This window comes from Scyliorhinus canicula, chromosome 5 (genome assembly GCF_902713615.1).
Source record: "Scyliorhinus canicula chromosome 5, sScyCan1.1, whole genome shotgun sequence".
NCBI classification, from domain to species: Eukaryota; Metazoa; Chordata; class Chondrichthyes; order Carcharhiniformes; family Scyliorhinidae; genus Scyliorhinus; species Scyliorhinus canicula.
The window spans coordinates 9,349,332-9,373,013 of record NC_052150.1 but is presented as its reverse complement, the minus strand read 5'-3'; the positions used below and the strand labels follow the sequence as shown (position 1 = coordinate 9,373,013).

At 43.4% G+C, this 23,682-nt stretch overlaps 1 protein-coding gene across 8 annotated transcripts in view; it reads right to left on the bottom strand.

Annotated features, from left to right (window-relative positions):
• Positions 1-1,888: 1,888 nt before the first annotated feature.
• Positions 1,889-23,682, bottom strand: part of LOC119965756 (zinc finger CCHC domain-containing protein 2-like) — a 97,033-nt gene continuing 75,239 nt past the window's right edge. For 6 of the 8 annotated variants that reach the window (XM_038796550.1, XM_038796552.1, XM_038796551.1 and 3 more), the window contains 4 exons: positions 22,433-22,533; positions 11,844-11,969; positions 7,537-8,949; positions 1,889-4,200 (listed from right to left, as the gene is read on the bottom strand). In XM_038796550.1, the coding sequence (XP_038652478.1) occupies positions 4,148-4,200; positions 7,537-8,949; positions 11,844-11,969; positions 22,433-22,533 (1,693 nt within the window). In that variant the 3' untranslated portion in view covers positions 1,889-4,147. The remainder of the gene's footprint in view (positions 4,201-7,536; positions 8,950-11,843; positions 11,970-22,432; positions 22,534-23,682) is intronic. The other 2 variants (XM_038796553.1, XM_038796549.1) reach the window with 2 other exon arrangements.

The window sequence follows — 23,682 nt, the reverse complement described above, 5'->3', positions numbered from 1 at the left end:
GTGATGCTGTTGCAGACTGATCTTAGTACAGAATACTAAACTGTACAAGTAAACTTGTAGAACAATCCCTCACTGCGGTTGAGGAAATCTCCATTTGTACATATCTTTATGGGCAGCGCGTTAGCAGCGGTTAGCACTGTTGATCACGCCCATTATTTTCCACTTCACTGCATTAAACTGCATCTACCATGAGTCTGCCCATTTCATAAAGTTCATGTCTTACTAATGTGTGCTGCAGTCCTCCTCACTGTTTAGTACACAAGTTCCATGTCTTCTACAAACATTAAAATTATGCCCTCTGCAACCAATTCCAGTTTGTCAATATACATTGAACAGTGGGCCTGATACTGGAACCCACTATTTTACCTCCCCCCTAGTCTGAAAGGGAACAACTTCTCCCTGCCCCATAGTCAATTTTTTATGCACACTGACACTAATCCCACCAGTTTTTAATTTTGCCAAAAGGTCTGTTGTGCATGTTATCAATTGCCTTATGAAAGTCAGTGCACACATCAACTCTTACTTTAAAGAGCTCAATTAAGTTTGTCAAACATCAATTGCCTGTCACAAATTCATGCTGGCCATCCTTTGTCAATTTGTTTTTCCAAGTGACATTTTGTCCTGGATTACCATCTCACTTAAAAGTCTCACAGCATTAGGTTGTCATGTAGTTATCTGGTTTCTCTCGGTTTTGTTTGGAATGGGTCATAACATTTGAAATTCTCCAGTCCTCTGGCACCACTCCCATACCCAAGGATGATTGAAAGGTTGCGGCTGGAGCCTCTGCTATTTCGCCAATACTTTCCTTAGCAAACTAGGATATATCATATTTGGACCAGGCAATTTCCTACTTTTAAGTACCTCCCCAATCTATTTTTACTCTATCGGATTTCCTTGCCACCTCCATGACAGCAGCAGCTTGTGAAGCCGGGTTCCTGCGTTGTGCAGTACATTGGTGATTGCTGCATGTGGGAGGAAACCGCAGCAAACCCACGCAGACATGGGGAGAATGTAGAGACTCCACACAGACAGTGATCCAAGCCGGGAATTGAACCCGGGCGCTGTGAAGCAACAGTGCTAACCACTGTGCAGCCCATAAAGATATATACAAACAGATTTCCTCAACCAGTGAGGGGTTGTTCTACAAGCTTACTTGTATTCTGTACCAAGGTCGGTCTATGACAGTTTCACCATTTACAGAGCCAAATTTTTCAATTCCTGGTCAATTTGCCAGTATATTTCAATCAAGTTTTGATACGAAGGGGGCTATTAAGTCTATTCTTCCAACGTTAAACTAGACCTCATCACAATACCTCCGACATGGTGGTACGAGCATCAAATGTTAGCTATCTGGCCAAGCACCAGGAACACGTAATGACCATCATAAGAAAAGTAAATTGTTTTCCCTAAACTCTTGCTACCAATTGTGAAAGTTCAAGGGAGCAAGAATCAATGAGAAATCTAGTTCAAACAAAGACCTCCATATGGTTTCTCCATGAAATAGAAAACGCAGTGGCAATCAAAATAGAGTACATGGACAGTGGCAAGAATCTCATACAAGATAGGCCTTTCCTTTTATAAACTTGGTATGGTCTGGTGTCTAAAGACATGGACATGGTTACTATCCCAGTAACTGCACATGGATGAGAAAGATGGATGTACCACCAGAAACCATTTCCACTATTGACAGAACATTAAACTGGAACTAGCAACGTTGCCAGTTGAGACAAGTAATGTCAATCAAAATAAGGATTCAAACACTGCCCTCTTCTGTTGACCAATCTTCGTTAATGGAGTTTACTAGACCAGCAATAGCAAAACAATTTTGGTTATTGGATTTATGTGCACAACATACAAGAACAGTGCTTAAAATGAGAGGAAACTGTAATAAAAGATTTGTATAATTTTTATTGCTGTTAATTCAGGGGAAAAAGTTGCATAAAATCCAAAAATTTGTTCTAGAAATATAAGTGACCTTTCCAGTACATAACATCTTGAATATCAAAGAGTACAGTAAACATATGAACGAACTGAAGGTAGCAACGTACCTCCTATATACAGTACAGTTTTTAAACCATAAAATTAGTTCCAATATAGCCAAGTTATTTACAACACATTGTCTTACAGGTTCACGTGGCTTACCATTTTTAAATCTTAGAACTCAACAGCACAGTCGCACCAAGATAGCTGTTTTGTATTCAACTGGTCATCCCCCAAAAAAAATTGAAGTTAAAGAAATGTGCTTCAAGGAAAATAAATGCCACGCTTTATCCTTTAGCGATCTGGAAATAACAATTATTAATTGATTCACATGGGTGGCATTAAAAAGGCCCCAATGTCAACAGATATTTCTTACATGCTAATAAAAAGTTTGGGTCAATGTCCTAGCTACTCAAAGCAGCTCGACTAGGATACACGTAAGCAGATGAGTCAACTGCAATTTTTCTCCCTAAAAAAAAAGAATACTCTTTGATGACAAGCATTTTGTTGACACCAGGGCTTTAAGACAAGACAAAGGCCTAAGAGCCTACAAACAAAAACACATTCAACTCCTATGACACTCACTCGTTTTCAAGTCCACAAAATACATCAATCCACTCAAAAAGAGTGGGGACTCTATACATTTATTTAAAAAAAGCAGACTGCTGCATGCCAATATCACAGCTCCATATATCCCCATGAATGTTAAAGGAATGCCAAGGGTCACACTTGGACAGCACTAATTCAACCTTGCGCTGTAGGACGCAGCAACCCTCAAAGTTGCCATCATCTTGCAAATAACCTCAGTGCACTTTTAAGAAATAAACCTGGAAGCAGAATAGTGCATATTGGCTTTTTATCTCTCCTTTCTAAACAAAAAGCAGCAGCATAAATCAGTGACAACGCTGACATGATTAATACCATCTACAAATATCAAGCATCAATCTTCACATTATAGTAGTGGCAAATGCATTTGAAATGGTGAATTCACTACCACGTCAAATCTGCAGAGTTCACGCTACCTACAATAAATATCTTAAGTGTTTTTTCATTTTTTTTTTAAATCATGGAGACATGTAACCTTTTTTTGTGTACAGCTATGTGTGAAATGGAGTTTGTTTTACATTCTAAAATCCAGGTAAACACTGCCCCAATAATAGCTGTTTCAGCTTAGAGCCTTTTTGTTTTAAGAAAAGGAAAAGAAAATCAAGTAATATCCATTACAAGTTTATGGTACAGTATAAAGATGGGATTCACAAAAACGGTTATGGCTATTCATCAATGGTTTGATCCAAAGACAAACTGAAAAATATTCACACGTTGTCAAATTTTAACAGTTGTTATAAATATCACCACCAAAAATTAAAAGGTAAATAACTGCACTAACAAAATGTTTTAAAATTGTTTTTAAGCCTAAAAATAAACTAACCAGACAATATTTTGTTGTTTCCTGTGTTTTTTTTTATATCTAGATTAATACAGGCACTCAATTTTCCAAGTCTTTTTTTCTTCAAAAAAAAACAATATAAAAGGCATTACCTATGTCAATGTCTATATTTACTCTTTTATCCACTATGCCAAACAGAAGTAGTTTAAAGTCATGCATCTACTTTTGAAAGCGGAGTGGTTTCTACGTCAACTGAAAGAGAAACAAAAAACCATGAAACAGGATAGGAAGAGACTCGAAATCTGAAGACAATTTGACACAGACAGACAGATGTACCATGATGCAAGATGTGACCTGGCATGTTAAACCAGCAGCAGTCTGCTCATTCCAGCCCAGTGTCTTTATCGGACAGGTTGGTTCTCAAACACTGCCATAAATTATAAACTAACAGCGAACATTGCACGTGCCACTTGGTATAATACATTCATCAGTGCAAAACCAGAGGTCAATATTGTAAGCATTTCTAGGTCGACTGCTCTGTTTGCTTCATGAACACTGCAGCCAAAATAGGTCAAGACACGTTCATATATGGGGAAAAAAATGCCACAATAAGTTCAAGACAACCCAGGCTTCAGTGACCACGTACTAATCCCAATCTAATGGAGAAAACCATTTTTCTTTTTTTTTTTTTTTTTGCTGGACTAACAGAGCATCAAGTGTATTGTTAGGGTCAGACCCACATATTCGGGCCCATTGCTAAGTTGATATAATTTTTCTAGCTTAGTCGGCTGAATCCAAATCATGAGATGGAGCAAACTTTAATTTGAAGGCACCTGAAAATGAGAAAAAAATTGGTTTTATTAAAAAGCCATTGCAGCATATTCCAAACATTTATTACAAGATACACTGAAGAATGCTGTGAAAGCCATGGCATTAATCGGTGGAGCAAGTTTCCATTGCCATCAATTACATCTTGCTGTAGTTTATACATTTACATTGCAATACGTTAGCGATAAGACTACCAAAATTCCACTTTGGTCAGATGGCGTCCATGGTAAAGAATCCTTTTCTGTTTTTGGGGTTGAGGCATGGAATAGTGCCTGTTGTCAAATTTAATCCCACCCACAGATTTTCTTTTACAAATTCATTGGTCCCAGTGCCTCTGTCACACAATCATTGCTCACTTTAGCTCACAAGGAAGATTGTGGGAGGATCTCTTACTTTTGGACAGCGAGTGCGAGGGTTGGAGAAACAGAACAGATTATTCCGCTTGTTACCATGATCCTTTCAAAAGCAAGACCCACACAGATGTTCCCAGTTAATCACACCCAGCTTTGCTCTAAATTGGAAAAAGAAACAAAAATGAAAGGAGAGGGCTCACAGTTGACTACACCAAAGATTAAAATAAAGGAGAAAACAGGGCTGTGATCAGGAAGCTTGGCTCAGCAATTGATAAAATACCAGAAATTTATAGAAAGAAAAACTAAGGCAGGTGAGGATCTCCCTAGTTCTCCCAGTGAAAAGTAAAATCAATTGGTGGGTTAAAGTTTTATTTATACATGAGCTAGCCTGATCCACTGTTTTTGGAAAGGCAATGTCATTTTAAAGTTCCATTTGTTTTCTCATTAATGTGCCTTGAACAAGAGACTCTACTGGGTTATTTTTTACATTTTGTACAGCCATACATCAGATGCCCAAGAACCTCAAATATAAAAGGTTCTTGAATATTGCTGAAAAGAAAGACATGTTGCTGAAGCTTTTCATTTGGCGACTGCTTTGGCAGCACACCTCCCTTCTCAGCAATATTCAAGTTCTGTGCAGCCAAAAAAAGGTTCTGTACAGCCAAAAAAAAGATTCTGTGCAGCCAAAAAAAAAGGGTCTGTACAGCCAAAAATAAAAGGTTCTGTACAGCCAAAAATAAAAGGGTCTGTACAGCCATGAGTTCCCGCACCCTAGGCGTTGCAGATTTATCTTCCCAATTAAACGTTTTAATGTCTGATGCACTTACAAAGTGCAGTTATTTTCAATTCCTTCATTTGTATTGTGGGTGGACACTTAGTTCCAAAACACCTGCTTTAGCCCAAAACAATTTGCAGGTGGACATGAGCAATTTTCTATTTGACGACCAGGTGACACATGCTTAATGATTCGAGAAGCAATTCTAAAATGTGCTGTGGGCCCCCCCACAACTTTGTCCGGTTAATGAGCAATACTTCAACATTCTGCTCAGCACCACATTAAATCACAACAGATATTAATAGACAATATTATTAGATAGTGATGCAGCATATGCCTTTGGTTGCTGTAGTTCCTGCAGGCACGTGACTTGTTAAACAGCTCGAGAAAGTAAAGCAGTTCTCTAAATGCAATCAGATTCCAAAATCCGCTCCTGCAAAAACCCACCCTGCCCCAATTAAGATGGCTTTCCACTGTACATCATTTCAGATCAATCGTGTGGTTTGTGCACTTCCAGCTTGGCCCACAGCCTGTGAAAACCCAATCATGATGAAGAAAGAGCGTAACAAACTCTGGTCTGCTCAATCACATGGTGTGGCCTCATTACATGTAAAACAGTTTACATTTATCACCGTCACAAACTGTGCCGATGAGGGAGTCTTATCCTTCACCAGTTTCCCCCTCATTAGATTGTAAATGACTCGGGTTTTTGCTTCCAAAACATAACTCAGTCATTTGCAAGATTGCACTTGCTTTCACCCACGTCTATTGTGCTACAAATACACACGGGACAATTCTTTGATTATGCTCCTGGTGTGAAGCCTGGCAACATATAGATTGAGAAGCTATGCAGACACACCACTTAATCTCCCCATCCCCTCAAAGAAAACTGGGAACATGCTTGCAATTATTCTGGTAAACAGAAATCATTGGGAGTGCGCTCCGGAATGTGGCATTTGTAAAATTGTTGCCCCCAGCCTCCACCATTTCCCAGTCACCAGAACTAGATGTACTATCAAAGGTGCTGTCAGGCTTTCCCACTTATGTAAGACAGGCTCAGATTTTGCGCTCTGTTGAATTGGGCAGTATTGCTGAGCCTGTTGCTCATTCTGCTGTTTACTCCTCCACAATGTTCAGCGCTCACACTGCCATCAATCCCAGGGATCTTCCAGCCTCCCTCCTCTTCTCCAAGCCACCCAGCCCATTCCCAGGGTATGTGGACACAATTATCTCCTCCCAAATACCTTCAACCAGCTGAAGTGATAATGGCCATCTTTGTCAATGAATAAAATACTTTGTTGTAATTAGTTTAAAGAAAGCGGAATGCTGGCGTGAGAGACAATGTGGTGGAGCACAACTACACTCTCATTTGCCAAGAATTCCCAATCTCAGGGACGGCACGGTGGCGCAGTGGTTAGCACTGCTGCCTCACGGGGCAGAGGACCCGGGCTCAATCCCAAGTCACTGTCCATGTGAAGTTTGCACATTCTCCCCGTGTCTGTGTGGGTCGCGCCCCCACAACCCAAAAGGTGTGCAGGGTAGATGGATTGGTCACGCTAAATTGTCCCCCAATTGAAAAAAAAAGAATTGGGCACGTTCAATTTATTTTAAAAACTGAAAAAGATTCCAAATCTCCGCTCTGCAGCTTGATTGATACCGTCAGGATAGTGAAGAAGGAAAACAAAATACTATTTCAAAAATCTAATGCTGAAAACAGTCCAGTTATTTGAAGGTTTCAGGTGAATTACCCAGCCTCTGCATTCAATTCACTGTTGAGCAAAAGAACAAAATCTGACTGCTCCGACCCTCTCATTTTTAATTCATGCTCAAACAAGGTAGTTGGTATAAGCTGTATTTCAGAATTGCAGAATATAGAAGTTCCATCGATTACTGAATTTTCAAAGTTTCCCTCACAATATGCATGGAGTATATTAACATTCAATGCACAACTCAATAATTGACTGGTTACTCAGTAACCTGGCCATGAGTCTTAAACAGAGTTCAATGGTTCAACTAGGTATCACATGGCTACTGTTTAACATGCCAACAAATTTCAATGCTTTTCAAACTTAGGAATGAGGATTGGCCACAACGACAAGTGGCTGCTAGTTGGCAACTGAGCATGAAAATAAGATTTCAAGATTCCAGCACCATATTAATCTAAAATGTTCAAACCAGGTTACTCTTTGGGTTATCGTGAACACGCCGCTTACCTGGCTGACTGGCCTCCATGGATGGCTGTTTACAATCCTGTGCATAGTGTCCACCTACACCACAATTATAACAGGATGCATTTCCATTCTTTTTGGGTCCCAAACCATTTACATTGGTGACCATGTTGGCCACCTGATACATCAGTGGAAATCCTCTGACAAATCCTGGCATTTGTTGCATCCCATAGTTAGTCTGATTTGCCATTGGATCATGCATTAGTCCATTAGTGTAAGGATTCTGATAAAACGGCATCTGGGTTCCATTGTTTTGATGTGCGTGGTTGAGGTAGCTACCATTACAAAGAGAGGTTATCCCACTGAAAGGGATAAAAGGAACTCTGATAAGCTGGCTAGGTATGGTGTTGGGGTAGTAGTAGTTTAGCAGAGGGTTGTTATTGGTCCCACAGCTACCTCGGCATCCACAGGAACTACAAGCTCCACAGCCAAGCTGCTGAGCTGGCTGCATGGTCCCATTAGTACTAGTATTTCCTATTGTGTTAATATAAGAGGTGCTGTCACTCTGAGCTGTACTATGAGTTAATGCAGCATTGAGGCTTGGTACAGGGCCCGGGGTGTGGGTGGGGACTGAAGATCCAGTGGACTGGATTTGGCCTACAGGAGAGGGACAGGTTGCTGTGCCTTGCAAAGGCAAAACACTGGTTGGAGTTCCACTCAAGTTGTACGAGCCAGGTGGTGGGAGCAGGCCAGCTGCAGGAAGCATCACTTTTAAACTGGCAGACTCGGGTATGGTTCCTATATTCCCATCAGCCTGCGGCAACAAGGCATTTAGTCCTACAATGTTCTGTGTTGAAGGTTTAGCAATGGGGTCCAAAACCGAGGGTGCTGATAGTTTCCCTGATGGAGAGTGGCTGTGAACCGGGATGAATGCAGTGTTAGCCGATCCAATGTTCACGTTGCCTGCTGGTGTCTGGGGTCCAGGAACACGACAGTTCTCCAAGTTAATTTGCGATGCTGTCATTTTATGTCTGTGCGCCATGGGATGCAAATCAGGACTAGCAGTCTGCAGGAAGAAAGGAGTTGCCACGGAAAGTGGCGAGGGGATCAGGTCCATTCTCTTCCCTGCTTCAGCAGTGCCAACTGACGTTACATGTGAAGAATCTCGGAGAGAAGCAGCAACAGGAGGGACGGTTACAATCATCCCGACAGTTTTATTGTCCACAGGAGTAACATAGTCTGGCTTCTTTCCACCATTTTGCATCATGTAGTGCATAGGAGGCATTAAAGGAATGCGAGGAAGAAAAGGGGCAGGTGGATTCCCTGGAACATTACAGTTCTCACTCTGCACGGGAGCAACCTGAGCGGTTGGCCTGGTAATACTTCCACGGACTGGGTTACAGGAGATCCTCTCTTTTTGCTTATCTTTCCCGGAATCCTCTGAAGTGCTATCAGAATCTATTGGAAAGAAATAGAAGTATGAAATGCGATATATTTGTACAAAAATTGCTAGATCACTTGAATCAACCAAAGATTTATTGTACAAAAGCACCTAGAAATTGATTAATGCTCAGAAAATATGTCCAGTGCAAAGCGAAGTAGAAGAAAATTGTGGCACTCCTCCAATAACCTGTCAAAGTATAAGCTGGGAAAAAGATTGTGTGGTGAAGGAAAATGAGGCTTACCATAAATAATAGGACCAATTTTCAAAGCTAACCCGGTGTAAATGTGCTTTAGAAGCAGGCAACTCAAACCCTCAAGCCTATTCACCCATTCAATTGGTTCATAGCTGATCTGCATTTTAGCTTGCATTTACCTGCTCTTGCTCCATACACCCATACCCCTTACCCTAACAGGTACAGCACCCCAAAACCAACAACCTTGGCAGAGACCCCTTGCTGGATTTCAGATCATGTGGTACCGACCATGGACAATTCAGGTCAAACCAGGTGAGGGGGTTTTCAATGGTCATTTGGAGCACAGGAATAGACAGACACACAAGCAGAAAAGTAGATAACCAGTCTGGCGACACAGTGCACCAATACAGCACCTAACCAAATTGTCCAGGTACTGTTTTTTTCATATTTAACTCAATTAAAATTGATGCAGGCACATTCTAAAAATGACCAGTTTTCAGAGCCAGATTTGAGACCCTATATTGTAAAACATTGCAATCTCATAGTTTTTTAAAATAAATGTAGAGTACCAAATTCATTTTTCCAATTAAGGGGCAATTTAGCATGGCCAACCCTGCATATCTTTGGTTTGTGGGGGCGAAACCCACGCAAACACGGGGAGAATGCGCAAAGTCCACACGGACAGTGACCCAGAACCAGGATCGAACCTAGGTCGTCGGCGCCGTGAAGCAGCAGGGCTAACCCACAGCACCACCATGTTAAGAATCTCATCCTTAAATTTTTGTTGAAACTGGCAGATGATAAAACTAGTGCTTTATTGATACATGCCATTTTAAATGATTTTTTCATGGTTGCAAAAAGCTGAGAATAATGTTAGCAGCACTTGAGAAGCACGTTTGGTGACAGAAAGTACTTATAGCACTTATATTTAAAAAGAAACAACAAAAGTTTCAAATTTTGCATTTAACACATCCATGGATGTTATGACCTATCCAGATTGTAATACACTTGCTGTAAAATTTGAGACACGCTGTGTCTTAGAACATAGAACAGTACAGCACAGAACAGGCCCTTCGGCCCTCGAAGTTGTGCCGAGCAATGATCACCCTACTTAAACCCACGTAACCCGTATACCCGTAACCCAACAATCCCCCCATTAACCTTACACTACGGGCAATTTAGCATGGCCAATCCACCTAACCCGCACATCTTTGGACTGTGGGAGGAAACCGGAGCACCCGGAGGAAACCCACGCACACACGGGGAGGACGTGCAGACTCCACACAGACAGTATCGGCAGCGTACTAACACTGCACAGAAAGAGATTGGGAACATTTGGTACAACAGTAAGAAAGATATTCCAATGAGAAATTAATCAAACACTGAACTTAACCAAGTTGTTGGAGATATCGGATAATACTCAAATTTCAGCCTGCATTATAGGCAGAGGTTCTGAAGTGGGGCTCAAACCTCATGGGCGCGATTCTCCCAGACAGAGAGAAATCGTACGGCTGGCGTCAAAACTGGGCGGGTTTGACGCCAGCCTCCCCCTCCCCGACCGGGAACCGATTCTGGTCCCCGGTCGGGGCTAGCATGCCGCGGCCGTGAACTCCGGCATCGCGGGCTTAACAAATTTTGTTAAGCCCGCTTGCCAGAGTTTGCGCCGGCTGACGCGTCACATGACGTCAGCCGCGCATGCGCGGATTGGAAGACTCCAACCCGCGCATGCGCGGATGACGTCATCGCGCATTTGCGCGAGACCCGCACATGCGTGGGCCGGGATGCCCCTCAGCCGCCCCGCGAAGTGATACAGCGGGGCGGCGGAAGGACAAAGAGTGCGCGGGAATCGGACCCGCTGCCCGCGATCGGTGAGCACCGATCGCGGGCCCATGGCACCCTTGGCACGGCCGTGGTACTGCCGTGCCAATCGGTGCCATGGTTTTCAAAATCGGGACTTTACGGCCGTTTTTACGAATGCCCAGAGCAGGTGTGTTTGCCGTTCGTAAAAACGGCCGTAAAGGGCTTGGAAATCGGCCAGCTGAGAATCGCTGCTCGCCGTAAAAAAACGGCGGCAGCGATTCGTGTCGGGAGTCGGGCGTGGTGGGGGGGGGGGGGGGGGGGGGGGGGGGGGGGGGGGGAAGAGAGAGAATAGCGGGAGGGCGTCAGACTAGCGTGGCCGTAAAAATTTACGAACCCAGCTATTCTCCGCACCGTCGTGAATGTGGAGAATTGCGCCCCATGTTTCAGAGACGAGAGTGTAACCATTAGCTACACTGTTAAGTGTCAGCCTAGCTCAATGTAGTATTGTAATATAGTTGATAATTAAAATTCAGAAAGTAATTATTAATTGGTAGTGATTTCATGGTAGTTTGTTACACAGCACAACAGAATCTCACAGCGCCGATAATGTTTTAAAACCCTCTCAAATCTTGTTAGTATTTGCTTTGTATTTCATTTTCAACAGAATGAAAATTTAAATTGGGAACAAAATTTTTTTGGACACCACTTGCAACTGTTTTATTTGCATCAACTTTCCCGTTTGAGATCCAAATATCCCACCACAATGTTACCAACGTCCATTGTGGAATGGATAAGATACATGCATTTGTCTTAAAGCAATTTCAGTGTTCACATGGTGCCAAATGGTGGCTTGTTTAATTGCAAGTCATTAAAAAAATCAAACTAGAGGGATTTTAGAAATCCCAAATAACTCACCTTTGTCCTTCTCATCTTCACTCTCACAACTCTCTCTCCCATCGTGTCTCGGGCTGGAGGGAGAACTGTAGCTTTCTGAAGAGCTGTCTCCACACGCCTCTAAAGCAGAACCGACATCCCTCAATTCTAAAACAAATCAGGTATGTGCCGTTGAGTAATAAAATAAAGTTAATCGCCTTTTTAGTTTGCAGCATGATGATGAACAGGTACAATCATGTAGGCCACTGCATTCTTTTGCAAAATATTTTGTTGACCCCTCTTCAGTTTTTCATGCTTGCTTCAGTTAAGTGCACAGGACTGTTTAGGGTACGCCTCTTGCCACTGAAACCACTCCACAATTGGAGCTGCAGTGCAGCAGCCAGTTCATCTCTCGCGATTGGATAGCCAGCTGCTGTTAACCCACCCTCCCCGCCAATCTCAACAGCTACACCAGATGGATTTTGCAAAACATACAAAAATAAGCAATTTTAAATAGCAAAAGCATACTAAAACCAACAATGAAGGATATTTTTAAATTGAAAGAAAAATACTAAAATCTGCAAATAGATTGCATCAGATGTGAACAAAGATTAAACACTGAACTCTGATGTTGGGTCAAAAGGTTAGATTAAAGTCAGCAGTATACTTAATCTTTGCCACTAGGTGGTGTTACAATTTCAAATTAATTCATAGCCCTCAAAAGGGATAGAAAAAACAATGGCCTCAATCACTCTCTGGGACTTTGTAAAGGTTCATGCAAGAGCAGTACTGAATTGCTACGAGAACCTAAAGAATGTAAAAACCACAGGAAGGGCAGAGGAAGTCAACAAATGATATTGAGTGATTGACCGACTGCGCAAGCAGGTTGAGTTAGAATACTGTTCATTTACTCTAATTTCAATTCCAAGAATTAGAATACCATTTTCCACAAGGGAGATTAATCAGGATGCAGTCAGCTTTCCAAGCACATGAACCACAAGAAGGCATTCTATTTACTGTAATCAAACCATTGCAATTTGAGAATAGGGAAAGGACCAATTAAAATTGTTTTGTTTGATAAAATTACATTTTTCGTACTGCTGTTACTGATGCTTCCAGTAGCATTATAAATCAATTCGCAGCTTGCTGGAAAAATCCAATTCTCTGGGGTTTCTACTACTGTATTCTAGTACTGAATATGTTGGCAGTGAGCCAGAGAACTCTGATAAATCTTTGTCTCATTTTCCAGCTACAGTTGGCATCTTTTCTACTGATGGTGAAATTTACCAACTAAAATCAAATTTTAACCACTCTGATGTGGCAATTTTCCACTGGAATGATTAACGCCTCTTGCTTCAAAGATTTATTTGCATTGCTTGTTTGCATAGCTTACCAAAACACAAGTTAAACAAAACAAAATCACTACCGTTGTATACTGTCTCGAAATAGGCATCAAAAATCTAAGTATTAATACTGCTGTCAGTAAAACGTCATCACGATCATATCATAAAACGGATGAGTAATAAAACAGGTATCAGCAATTCAGTTTTTAAAAAGTTACTTTTGCTACATTTTAAAATGAAAGACTTGAAAATTAAGTGCAGCAAGATGTCGGAGCAGCCTGTAATTCAAAGTTATGCAAGAAATATCCAGGAGAAAAAGCAGATTTGGCTTGTTTGCATGGAAATTCTTTCAGCGTAGAGAGGGCAAACTCGAGGATACAGAGTGCAACTGAAGCAATTTCTGAAAGTAAACCAGTTGGAATACAGGCAGATTAAGCTTTGGACCCCAAATTGTGCTGTGCAAATTAGACTACTTCCATTAAATTATTTTGGTAAATGTCCCTACCCAGACAGCTGCAAAATTTAATCGGAGTCATTTTCACCAACAAAGTGTGGTTTCGCATTGGGTGGGAAACTTAAATTGAAAGAAATTAGAAGTTGAATCCAACCTATCCACTTGCAGCTTTAATATAGAAGTAGGACAGGCAATAAATCTGTCCTCGAGACATGAGTCATGCACTTAAAACTTTCAAGGAGGCTGCACGTCTCCACATCAATGAACTTATGATTTTTAACCGAAGTTTTCCTGGTCTTTAAAAGCAAATAAAAAGGGAGGAACGAGAGCTAGATCTGTGCACAAACGGCATTGTATGTCAGAATGAATGTCTCAATCCTGCCCAACAATTCATGTCTCCCACCATCATTGTGCACATCTTCACTGAACCTCTGCCACCCCCCAACCTCTGCCCCCCCCCACTGCCACTCCCCGACCTCTGACCCCCCCACTGCCATTCCCCGACCTCTGACCCCTACTGCCATTCCTCAGCCTCTGACCCCCCCCCCACTGCCACTCCCCAACCACTGACCCCCCCCACAGCCACTCCCCAACCTCTGACCCCCCACAGCCACTCCCCGACCTCTGACCCCCCCACTGCCATTCCCCAGCCTCTGACCCCCCCCACTGCCACTCCCCAACCACTGACCCCCCCCCCACTGCAACTTCCCAACTTCTGCCCCCCCCCCACTGCCACTCCCCAGCCTCTGCCCCACCACTGCCACTCCCCAGCCTCTGCCCCCCCCCTGCCACTCCCCAACCTCTGACCCCCCCACTGCCACTCTCCAGCATCTGACCCCCCCCCCATTGCCACTCCCCAACCACTGACCCCCCCACTGCCATTCCCAAACTTCTTCCCCCCCCCACTGCAATTTCCCAACTTCTGCCCCCCCAACTTCTGCCACTCCCCAACCACTGACCCCCCCACTGCCATTCCCAAACTTCTCCCCCCCCCACTGCAACTTCCCAACTTCTGACCCCCCCCCCCACTGCCACTCCCCAGCCTCTGCCCCCCTCACTGCCACTCCCCAGCATCTGCCCCCCCACTGCCACTCCCCAGCCTCTGCCCCCCCCACTGCCACTCCCCAGCCTCTGCCCCCCCCACTGCCACTCCCCAGACTCTGCCCCCCCACTGCCACTCCCCAGCCTCTGCCCCCCCCACTGCCACTCCCCAGCCTCTGCCCCCCCCACTGCCACTCCCCAGCCTCTGCCCCCCCACTGCCACTCCCCAGCCTCTGCCCCCCCACTGCCACTCCCCAGCCTCTGCCCCCCCACTGCCACTCCCCAGCCTCTGCCCCCCCCCCACTGCCACTCCCCAGCCTCTGCCCCCCCACTGCCACTCCCCAGCCTCTGCCCCCCCCCACTGCCACTCCCCAGCCTCTGCCCCCCCCACTGCCACTCCCCAGCCTCTGCCCCCCCCCCCACTGCCACTCCCCAGCCTCTGCCCCACCACTGCCACTTCCCAGCCTCTGTCTGCCCCCCCCACTGAAACTCCCCAGCCCCTGTCTGTCCCCCCCAAAACTCCCCAGCCTCTGTCTGTCCCCCCCCCGAAACTCCCCAGCCTCTGTCTGTTGTCCCCCCCGAAACTCCCCAGCCTGTCTCTCCCCCCCCCCCCACTGCCATTCCCCAACCTGACCCCCCCCACTGCCACTCCCCAGCCTCTGACCCACCCCACTGCCACTCCCCAACCTCTGACCCTCCCCAATGCCACTCCCCAACCTCTGACCCCCCCCACTGCCACTCCCCAACCTCTGACCCCCCCACTGCCACTCCCCCAACCTCTGCCCCCCCCCACTGCCACTCCCCAACTTCCGCCCCACCCTAACTTCTGACCCCCCCAGCCACTCCCCAACCTGTCCCCCCTGCCACTCCCCAGCCTCTGCCCCCCCCCAGCCTCTGCCCCCCCCCCCACTGCCACTCCCTAACTTCTGACCCCCCCCCCCCCCCCCACTGCCACACCCCCAACCCGTCCTCCCCTGCCACTTCCCCAACTTCTGCCCGTCCCATTGCCACTCCCCCCCACCCATCGCCAACCGCTGTCCTCCATCCCACATCTGTAATTGCATCCGGTCTTTTCATCAACAAAAAATAAATAAATCACACTCTAGTATGAAACTGATTTTTTTTTTTAAAAGCCAAACGGAAAACAAATGTCCTGGAAATATGAACATATGAATTAGGAGTTAGGCCACTCAGCCCCTCGAGCCAGCTCCGCCATTCAAGATCATAGTTAATCTAAATTCAACTTCAACTTCACATTCTTACCAATCCCCGATAACATTTCAGCCCTTGTTAATCAAGAATCTATCTACTTATGCCTAAAAGATAATCAATGGTTCTGCCTCAATCACCTTTTTGGAAGAGAATTCCGAAGGCTCACAACACCTCAGGAAAAAGGCTTCTCTGCGTCTGCATTAAATGAGCAAGCCCTTATTTTTAAGTAGTGACCTAGGTCAAGATTCTCTCACAAGAGGAAACATCCTTTCCACATCCACCCTGTCAAGTCCCTTCAGCATCGCTCTCATATTTCAATCAAGTACCCTCTTACTCTTCTAAACTCTAGTCGATACAAGCCTAGCCTGCGGAAGGCAACCGGTCCATTCCAGATATTAGTCCAATAAATGTTATTTGAACTGCTTCCAATGTATTTCTAGTCCTCATTAAATAAGGAGACCAATAGTGCACAGTACTCCAGATGTGCTCTCACCAATACCCTGAAAACTGACCATAACCTCCCTACTTTTGTATTCAATTCCCTTTGCTATAAACAAAAACATTCTGTTCGCTTTGCTAATTGCTTGCTGAACTCTCATACTAACGTTTTGTGAATCATGTACTAGGACCCAGGTTGCTCTGCAATCTCTCACCAGTTAAGATAATTTGCTTCTTTTTTAATCCTTCCTGCCAAAATGGACAATCTCACATTTTCCCACATTATGCTCCATTTGCCAGGGCTTTGTCCACTCACTTAACTTATCCATATCCTTTTTTGTAGCCTTATGCCCTCTACACTTACTTTCCCACCTTTCGTTGTGTCATCAGCAAATTTAGCAACATGCCATCAGTCTCTTCATCTAAATCATTTATATAAATTATAAAGAATTGAGGTCCCAGGATTGATCCCTGTGGAACACCACTTGTCATATCCTGCCAAGCAGAAAATGACCCACTTATGCCGAGTGTTTCTGTTAGCGAGCCAATCTTCTATCCATGCTACTCCCAACACCTTGAGCCTTTATATTCCACAATAAACTTTGATGTGGCACCTTAACAAATACCTCCTGAAAATCTAAGCACAGTACATCCACTGGCTTCCCTTTATCCACAGCACCCGTTACTTCTTCAAAGACTCCAATAAATTGATTAAACATGACTTCCTATTCACAAAATCATGCTGACTTTGCCCAGCTGGCTTTCTTGAATTTAGCCAAGTGACATGTGATAGCATTTCAATAAAAACGTCTAGCATTTTCCTTGCGGTAGATGTTAAGCTAACTGGCCCATTGTTTCCTGCTTTCTGTCTTCCTTTTTGAAGAGTTACATTAACTATTTTCCAATCTAATGGAACCTTCCAATAATGCAGGGAATTTTGGAAAATTATAACCAACACATCAACTATCTCACTTGCCAGTTCGCAAGACCCTAGGACGAAATTCATCAGGCTCCGGGCACTTGTAATCTGCAGTTCCAACAATTTGCTGAGTACCACTTAGAAACATAGAAAACAGAAGCAGGAGTAGGCCATTCAGCCCTTCATTCATTATGGCTGATCGAGTTCAATCCCTGATCTCACCTTTCCCCCATATCCCTTTAGCCCCATGAGCTATATCTAATTCCTTTCTGAAATTACACAATGTTTTGGCCTCAACTACTTTTTGTAGAAATGAATTCCACAGGTTCACGACTCACTGGGTGAAGAAATGTCTCATCTCAGTCCTATAAGGTTTACCCCTTATCCTCAAATTATGTTCCAGACTGCCCCACCACCGGGAACATTCTTTCTCCCTGGCCTAATTCTGTTAGAACTTTATACGTTTCTATGAGGTCCCCCCCCCCCCCCCTCTCGAAACTCTAATGAATGGAAGCCTACCTAACTTTGTCCTGCCATCCCCGGAAACAGTCTGGTAAACCTACGCTGCAAATCCTCCACAACTAGAACACCCTTCCTTACTTCCTTGATGATCGTACTTTGCAGAGTTCCTCCCTCCCATCAAATTGCCAGAGTGGCACGGTGGAACAGTGGTTAGCACTGCTGCCTCATAGCCCTAGGGGGAATGGGACAGTTCAGCGCCGACGTTTCAGCGCCAAATATTTCAGCACCAGGACGTTTCAGTGCTCATTCATTCAGAAATCATTCTTGAGTATGGTCACAGGTATGACACAGGTATACTGTACCAGCTTTTACACTTAGTTATTTGGTCGTTTCATCGTTCTAACTGTCTTTAGATTTTGTTGGAGTTTTATTATGATTACTGTTTAGATAATGTTAGAGTTTTGTTAACAAGTTTTTATACTTACTTAGTTATTTGGTAAATTTCTTTTGGTAAATTTGGTAAGTTCCATATCTTTAAACCCATGGCTGAATCAGTGAAAAGCAAGCGAGGCAGAGAGAAGTTCTGTCATGAAGGTTTTATATATCGTTTCGACAAAGAAAGCAAGAAACAAAAGCAAGTTAAGTTTTGGCGATGCCATGAGGATGGTAGGTGCAAGGCCCGCATTCACACGTTAGAAAGAGAGGTGATCGAAAAGATCAACGAACATACTCATCCCCCATCTGCAGTTGCTATCGAAGTGGAAAAGATCATAACTGATGCGAGAGACCGGGCTGAAAAGACTTGTGAGCCTCCAAGTACGATTATCAACAAGTGCATTGAAAAAATGTCCGTGGCAGGTATGGCACAGTTACCAAACAGGCAGGCAATGCGAAAAATTATTCGTAGAAAACGAGACGAAGTTAATCAGGTCCCCGATAATCCAAGATCGATTCAAGAGCTTCAGTTACCTCATGAATACATGATGTATAAACCCACCCCAGAAACCGAGGAAAATTTCTGTTTAAAGGATAGTGGTACGAACAACAAACAGATTATTATATTTGGGAGAGAGAGTTGGTTAGAACACATGGCAACTTCCACGACTTGGTATGCTGACGGAACATTTGCGGTAGCACCACACCTATTTTATCAAGTTTATATCATCATGGTTAGGAAAAATAACGGAGTTCACCCTGTATTGTACGCACTTTTACAAAACAAACAGTATGCGACCTATATGATGTTGTTTGCGACGGTAAAAGAGATGATTACAAACGCAGGACCTGCCATTATCAATTGTGATTTTGAACGCGCTGCTTTTACTGCCATGAAAGACTCCTTCCCCAATATAGAAGAGGCTGCCTTTTTCATCTGTCTCAAAATATACTTAGGCAGATAAGTGGTTTTGGTCTCATGCGTTTATATAAGAGCAATCCCGATTTTGCATTACATTCAAAAATGATAACTGCCCTATGTTTTGTGCCAGTTGACGACCTTGACAGTCACGTGGATTCTTTAGCAGGTAATTTACCGGAGGAGTTAATTCCGGTTTTAAACTATTTCGAAGACAATTATATCGGCCGTCCTAATCGCCGAGGAGCAGGCAGATGAAGTCCTTTATGTCCTACCGAGATGTGGAATATGTATCAAAGAACATTAGATGGGGATGACAGAACAAATAACTATGCTGAGGCGGCCAACAGGAGATTGAAAAGTGAACTGTTAATGTCACACCCAACTATCTGGAAGTTCATTGATGTCCTTAAGCATGTTCAAAAGGGAAGAGACGAGCATTTTGAGAAACTTCTAGCTGGCAATGAACCTCAATTAAAATTACTTAAATATAGAAAAGCTGATGAGAGGATATTGAAAATTGTTTCCGAATATGGCAGCAGGAATGAAATTGACTACCTTCGTTCAATAGGGCACAATTTAACAAACTAAATGCGTTTTTTCCAATGAATATCCAATGAACTTTCTTTTTAATGATTGATTTTATGAACTTACAGATTTGTAAATTGTTTTAATGTACTGTTTTTGGATCTTTATAAGTGGATCTTTTACAATAAAAACATTTTGTTAACACTTGAGTTTTATTTCATTTTATGAACTTACAGATTTGTAAATTGCTTAGTGCCAAAAAAAATTCTGTCATAACTATATGACAACATTGGAGAATTTTTTTTTTTCTGGCGCTGAAATGTCCTGGCGCTGAAAAGTCCTGGCGCTGAAACGGCGGCGCTGAAACGTACCGCACCAGCCCTAGGGACCCGGGTACAATTCCTCAGGTGACTGTGCGGAGTTTGCACTTTCTCCCTGTGTCTGCCTGCGTTTCCTCCAGGTGCTCCAGTTTCCTCCCACAGTCCAAAGAGTGCAGGTCAGGTGGATTGGCCATGATACATTTCCCTTAGTGTCCAAAAAGGTTAGGTGGGTTTACTGGGAAAGGGTGGAGGTGTGGGCTTAAATTGGGTGATCTTTTCAAGGCCAGTGCAGACTCGATGGGCCAAATGGCCTCCTTCTGCACTGCAAATTCTATGATTCTATGAACTCCTGATTTAGTTATTTCTGGGTTGTTACTGGTATTCTCTATAGCGAAGACCAATGCAAAATACCTATTCAACTGATTTGCCCCCTCATTTTCCATTACTAACTCCTCAGACTCGCTTTCTATCGGAACACTCACTTTGTTAACTCTTTTTAAAATACCTGTAGAAACTCTGTCTGCCTTTTTATTTCTAGCTACTTTCTTTCATACCCTTTGCCTCCTTATCGATCTTTTGGTCACTTTGGTGTTGCCTTCATATCATGTCCAATCTTCTCACCTACCACCCACCCATCTTTGCACAATTATATGCTTTTGCTTTAAGCTTGATACTACCTTCAATTTTTTTAGTTAACCATGGATATTGGATCCTCCCCCCTGGAAGTTTTATTTCTCATTGTAATGTATCTGTTCTGTGTGCTGAAATATCCCCTTAAATATCTGCCACTGCATCTCTATTAGTGGGAAGCAGTAAGGAAAGTCTGAAAAATGAAAAGCATAGAGATGGTGAAACAGTATCTAGATTTACATCCACGTTCATCACTGCAATATATAGCTAAAACCTCAGTATTACTGAAATATTGCAATTCTTCAGACTGGTGTCTGAGGACATTTCCACAACACTGCACCCCCAGTCCCCCAAAAAGGCAAGGAATATAGTGGGATGTCAACATTTTTAAAGGTTAAAAATTAGAATCTATAGCAGGTAGTGTTAGGTTATATTACGATCAAATGGGCTGACATAAACGTTGAGGCGCCATTAAAATAAATTCCTTGGGTGCTTCCTTTAACATAGAACGTAACAGTGCAGAAGGAGGCCACTCGACCCATTGAGTCTGCACTGACCCACTTAAACCCTCACTTCCACCCTATCCCCGTAACCCAATAACCCCTCCTAACCTTTTTGGTCACTAAGGGCAATTTGTCATGGCCAATCCACCTAACCTGCACATCTTTGGACTGTGGGAGGAAACGGGAGCACCTGGAGGAAACCCACGCAGACACGGGAAGCACATGCAGACGGCGCACAGACACTGGCCCAGCAGGAAATCGAACCTGGGACCGTAGCGCTGTGAAGCCACAGTGCTAGCCACTTGTTCTAATGTGCTGCCCTTTATTAAAAAAAACTCATGGCATTATAAAGAGTGGAAAAACCATAAAATTAATTACTTGTGAAATTGGCTAATTTGTCTAAAAGTCAGTTCACCATATACAAAGTAACAAAAAAAATCCTTTGGAAAAACTTAATACCTTGTGCTCAATAATGCCAAGCTGAAGCAATCTGTGAACCTGACCAATATCAACACACAACACACTCCAGTCCAACAGCAAAGACTTATCAAGAACTTTGGATTAATATTCCTGACATCTTCTCCATAAGTGAGTGTGGCCATAGATATTTACAACAATATATATTTACTTACATAACAAATATCCATTAGAAACAAGAGAAAAAAGTACTGGAAATACAGGCCAAGCATAATCTCTCTATATAGTTGATTCCCGCCCTGCTGACTATTTCCAAAACTTTATTTCAGTTTCTCAGCATCCATAGCACTTCACTTTTATCTCTGGTCCGAGTTAAAATAATTTGCTAAACTCTATGGTCACAGCTTTACTATAGTAAAGCTACTGAGTAGGTCGCAATGTGCATTTCAAAATGCTTTGAAAACTCTTAGATGAGACCCACTTCTGGGGCAGAATCCAATTTAAAAGTGCCAACAGTTACGTGAAATGTTTCTATATAGTTCCACGCCCGGCATTTGTAATGACAGACTCTCATTTCAAAAGGACTGTTAAACCCTATGCTTCTTCAGGTGGTACTACATTAGCAGGCAGCTTGAATTTCCTCTACAAAATCACTTCAAAGAACACCATTTCCCCTAAGCAAGTACGCACAGAATTAATGACAGCCCCATTTTCACAATTTTGCGTCAGTCAAATTCTCTCAGCCTAACTTGATATTTCCCCTTACTCATCCACTTCGGCAACATCCAGCGCACCGCAGAAATGTTAATTCCCTTGCACGCCAGCGGAAAGTTAATCCACCTTCCCTTCCATCAGATCTAGCTATTTCCCACAAAACTTGACCAATTATCCCCATTAGCTCTGAATACGATCCTCATTCTTGACAGAACGATGGATTGAATAGAAAATTACATTCCATATTAATAGCCATAAATTACTAAGAGTGTGAAACGAATGACAAGAGTCCTTACCTTTTCCTGACCCAGTCCACACGTGCTGCACAGGTGGAATTCTCAGAATGCCATTGCCAACAGGAGCCCTATGGCTCCCTCGATTGATCTTGTTTTTGCTGCTGTTAAAAAGCAAAAAAGTGGTTAGCACAACCGCCTCACGGCGCTGAGGTCCCAGGTTCGATCCCGGCTCTGGGTCACTGTCCGTGTGGAGTTTGCACGTTCTCCCCGTGTCTGCGTGGGTTTCGCCCCCACAACCCAAAAATGTGCAGAGTAGGTGGATTGGCCACGCTAAATTGCCCCTTAATTGGAAAAAATAATTGGCTAATCTAAATTTATAAAAAAAAAAAAGAAGCAAAAAAGGTACAACAATTAAGGATGGATCATGACTAATAACCCTCTCCAGAATTAGTCTAAATTATTGCCCTGGCGTATAAACGGAAGCCAATATAACTTACCCAGTTACAACATTAAAACACATTCAGTACTTGTCCCACAGTTCCCATAAGCTCCTATAGAAATATGGGCTCCCTCCATTATTACCCCACCCAACAAACCTTACTGCCCTAACCAATGTGAAGTAATTTTTTTTCATAAGATCAGCTGTAGTGTACATTGTTAGTTGACTTCTGCTAACCTGTCATTTTTTTTCTCTACATGATATATAATTCCTGCCCAATTTTCTTGTCTTGCACACAACCCCAACCTCTGCCCCAAGAGACATTCCCTCGCATTTTGATTTTTTTTAAAAACTCTGCTTTTCTATTTAAGGGTGAGAAACTATTAAATGTTGACGTTCAGAGGAATTTGGGTGTCCTTGTACACAGACCGTAGAAAGTTAACATGTAGATACAGCAAGCAATAAGAAAGGCAAACGGTGTGTTCGACTTTATTGTAAGAGAGTTGGAGTACAATTCTGGAGTTTAGAAGAACGAAAGGTGATCTCATTGAAAAGTACAAAATTCGTGAGTAGACGTTAAGACATTGTTTCCTCCAGTTGGAGACTATAGCATATGGGGTCTCAGGATAAGGGGTCAGCCATTTAGTATAGAGACAAGGCAACATTTCTCCAGAGGATTGTGAAAGTTTGGAATTCACTGTCTCAGAGTGATGTGGACATGCAGGTGTTATGTATATTTGAGACCAGGGGATAGTTCTGGAGAGTTGAGGGGTGACACGGTGGCGCAGTGGTTAGCACTGCTGCCTCACAGCACCGAGGGCCCTGGTTCAATCCAGGCCCGAGTCACTGTCTGTGTGGGGTTTGCACATTC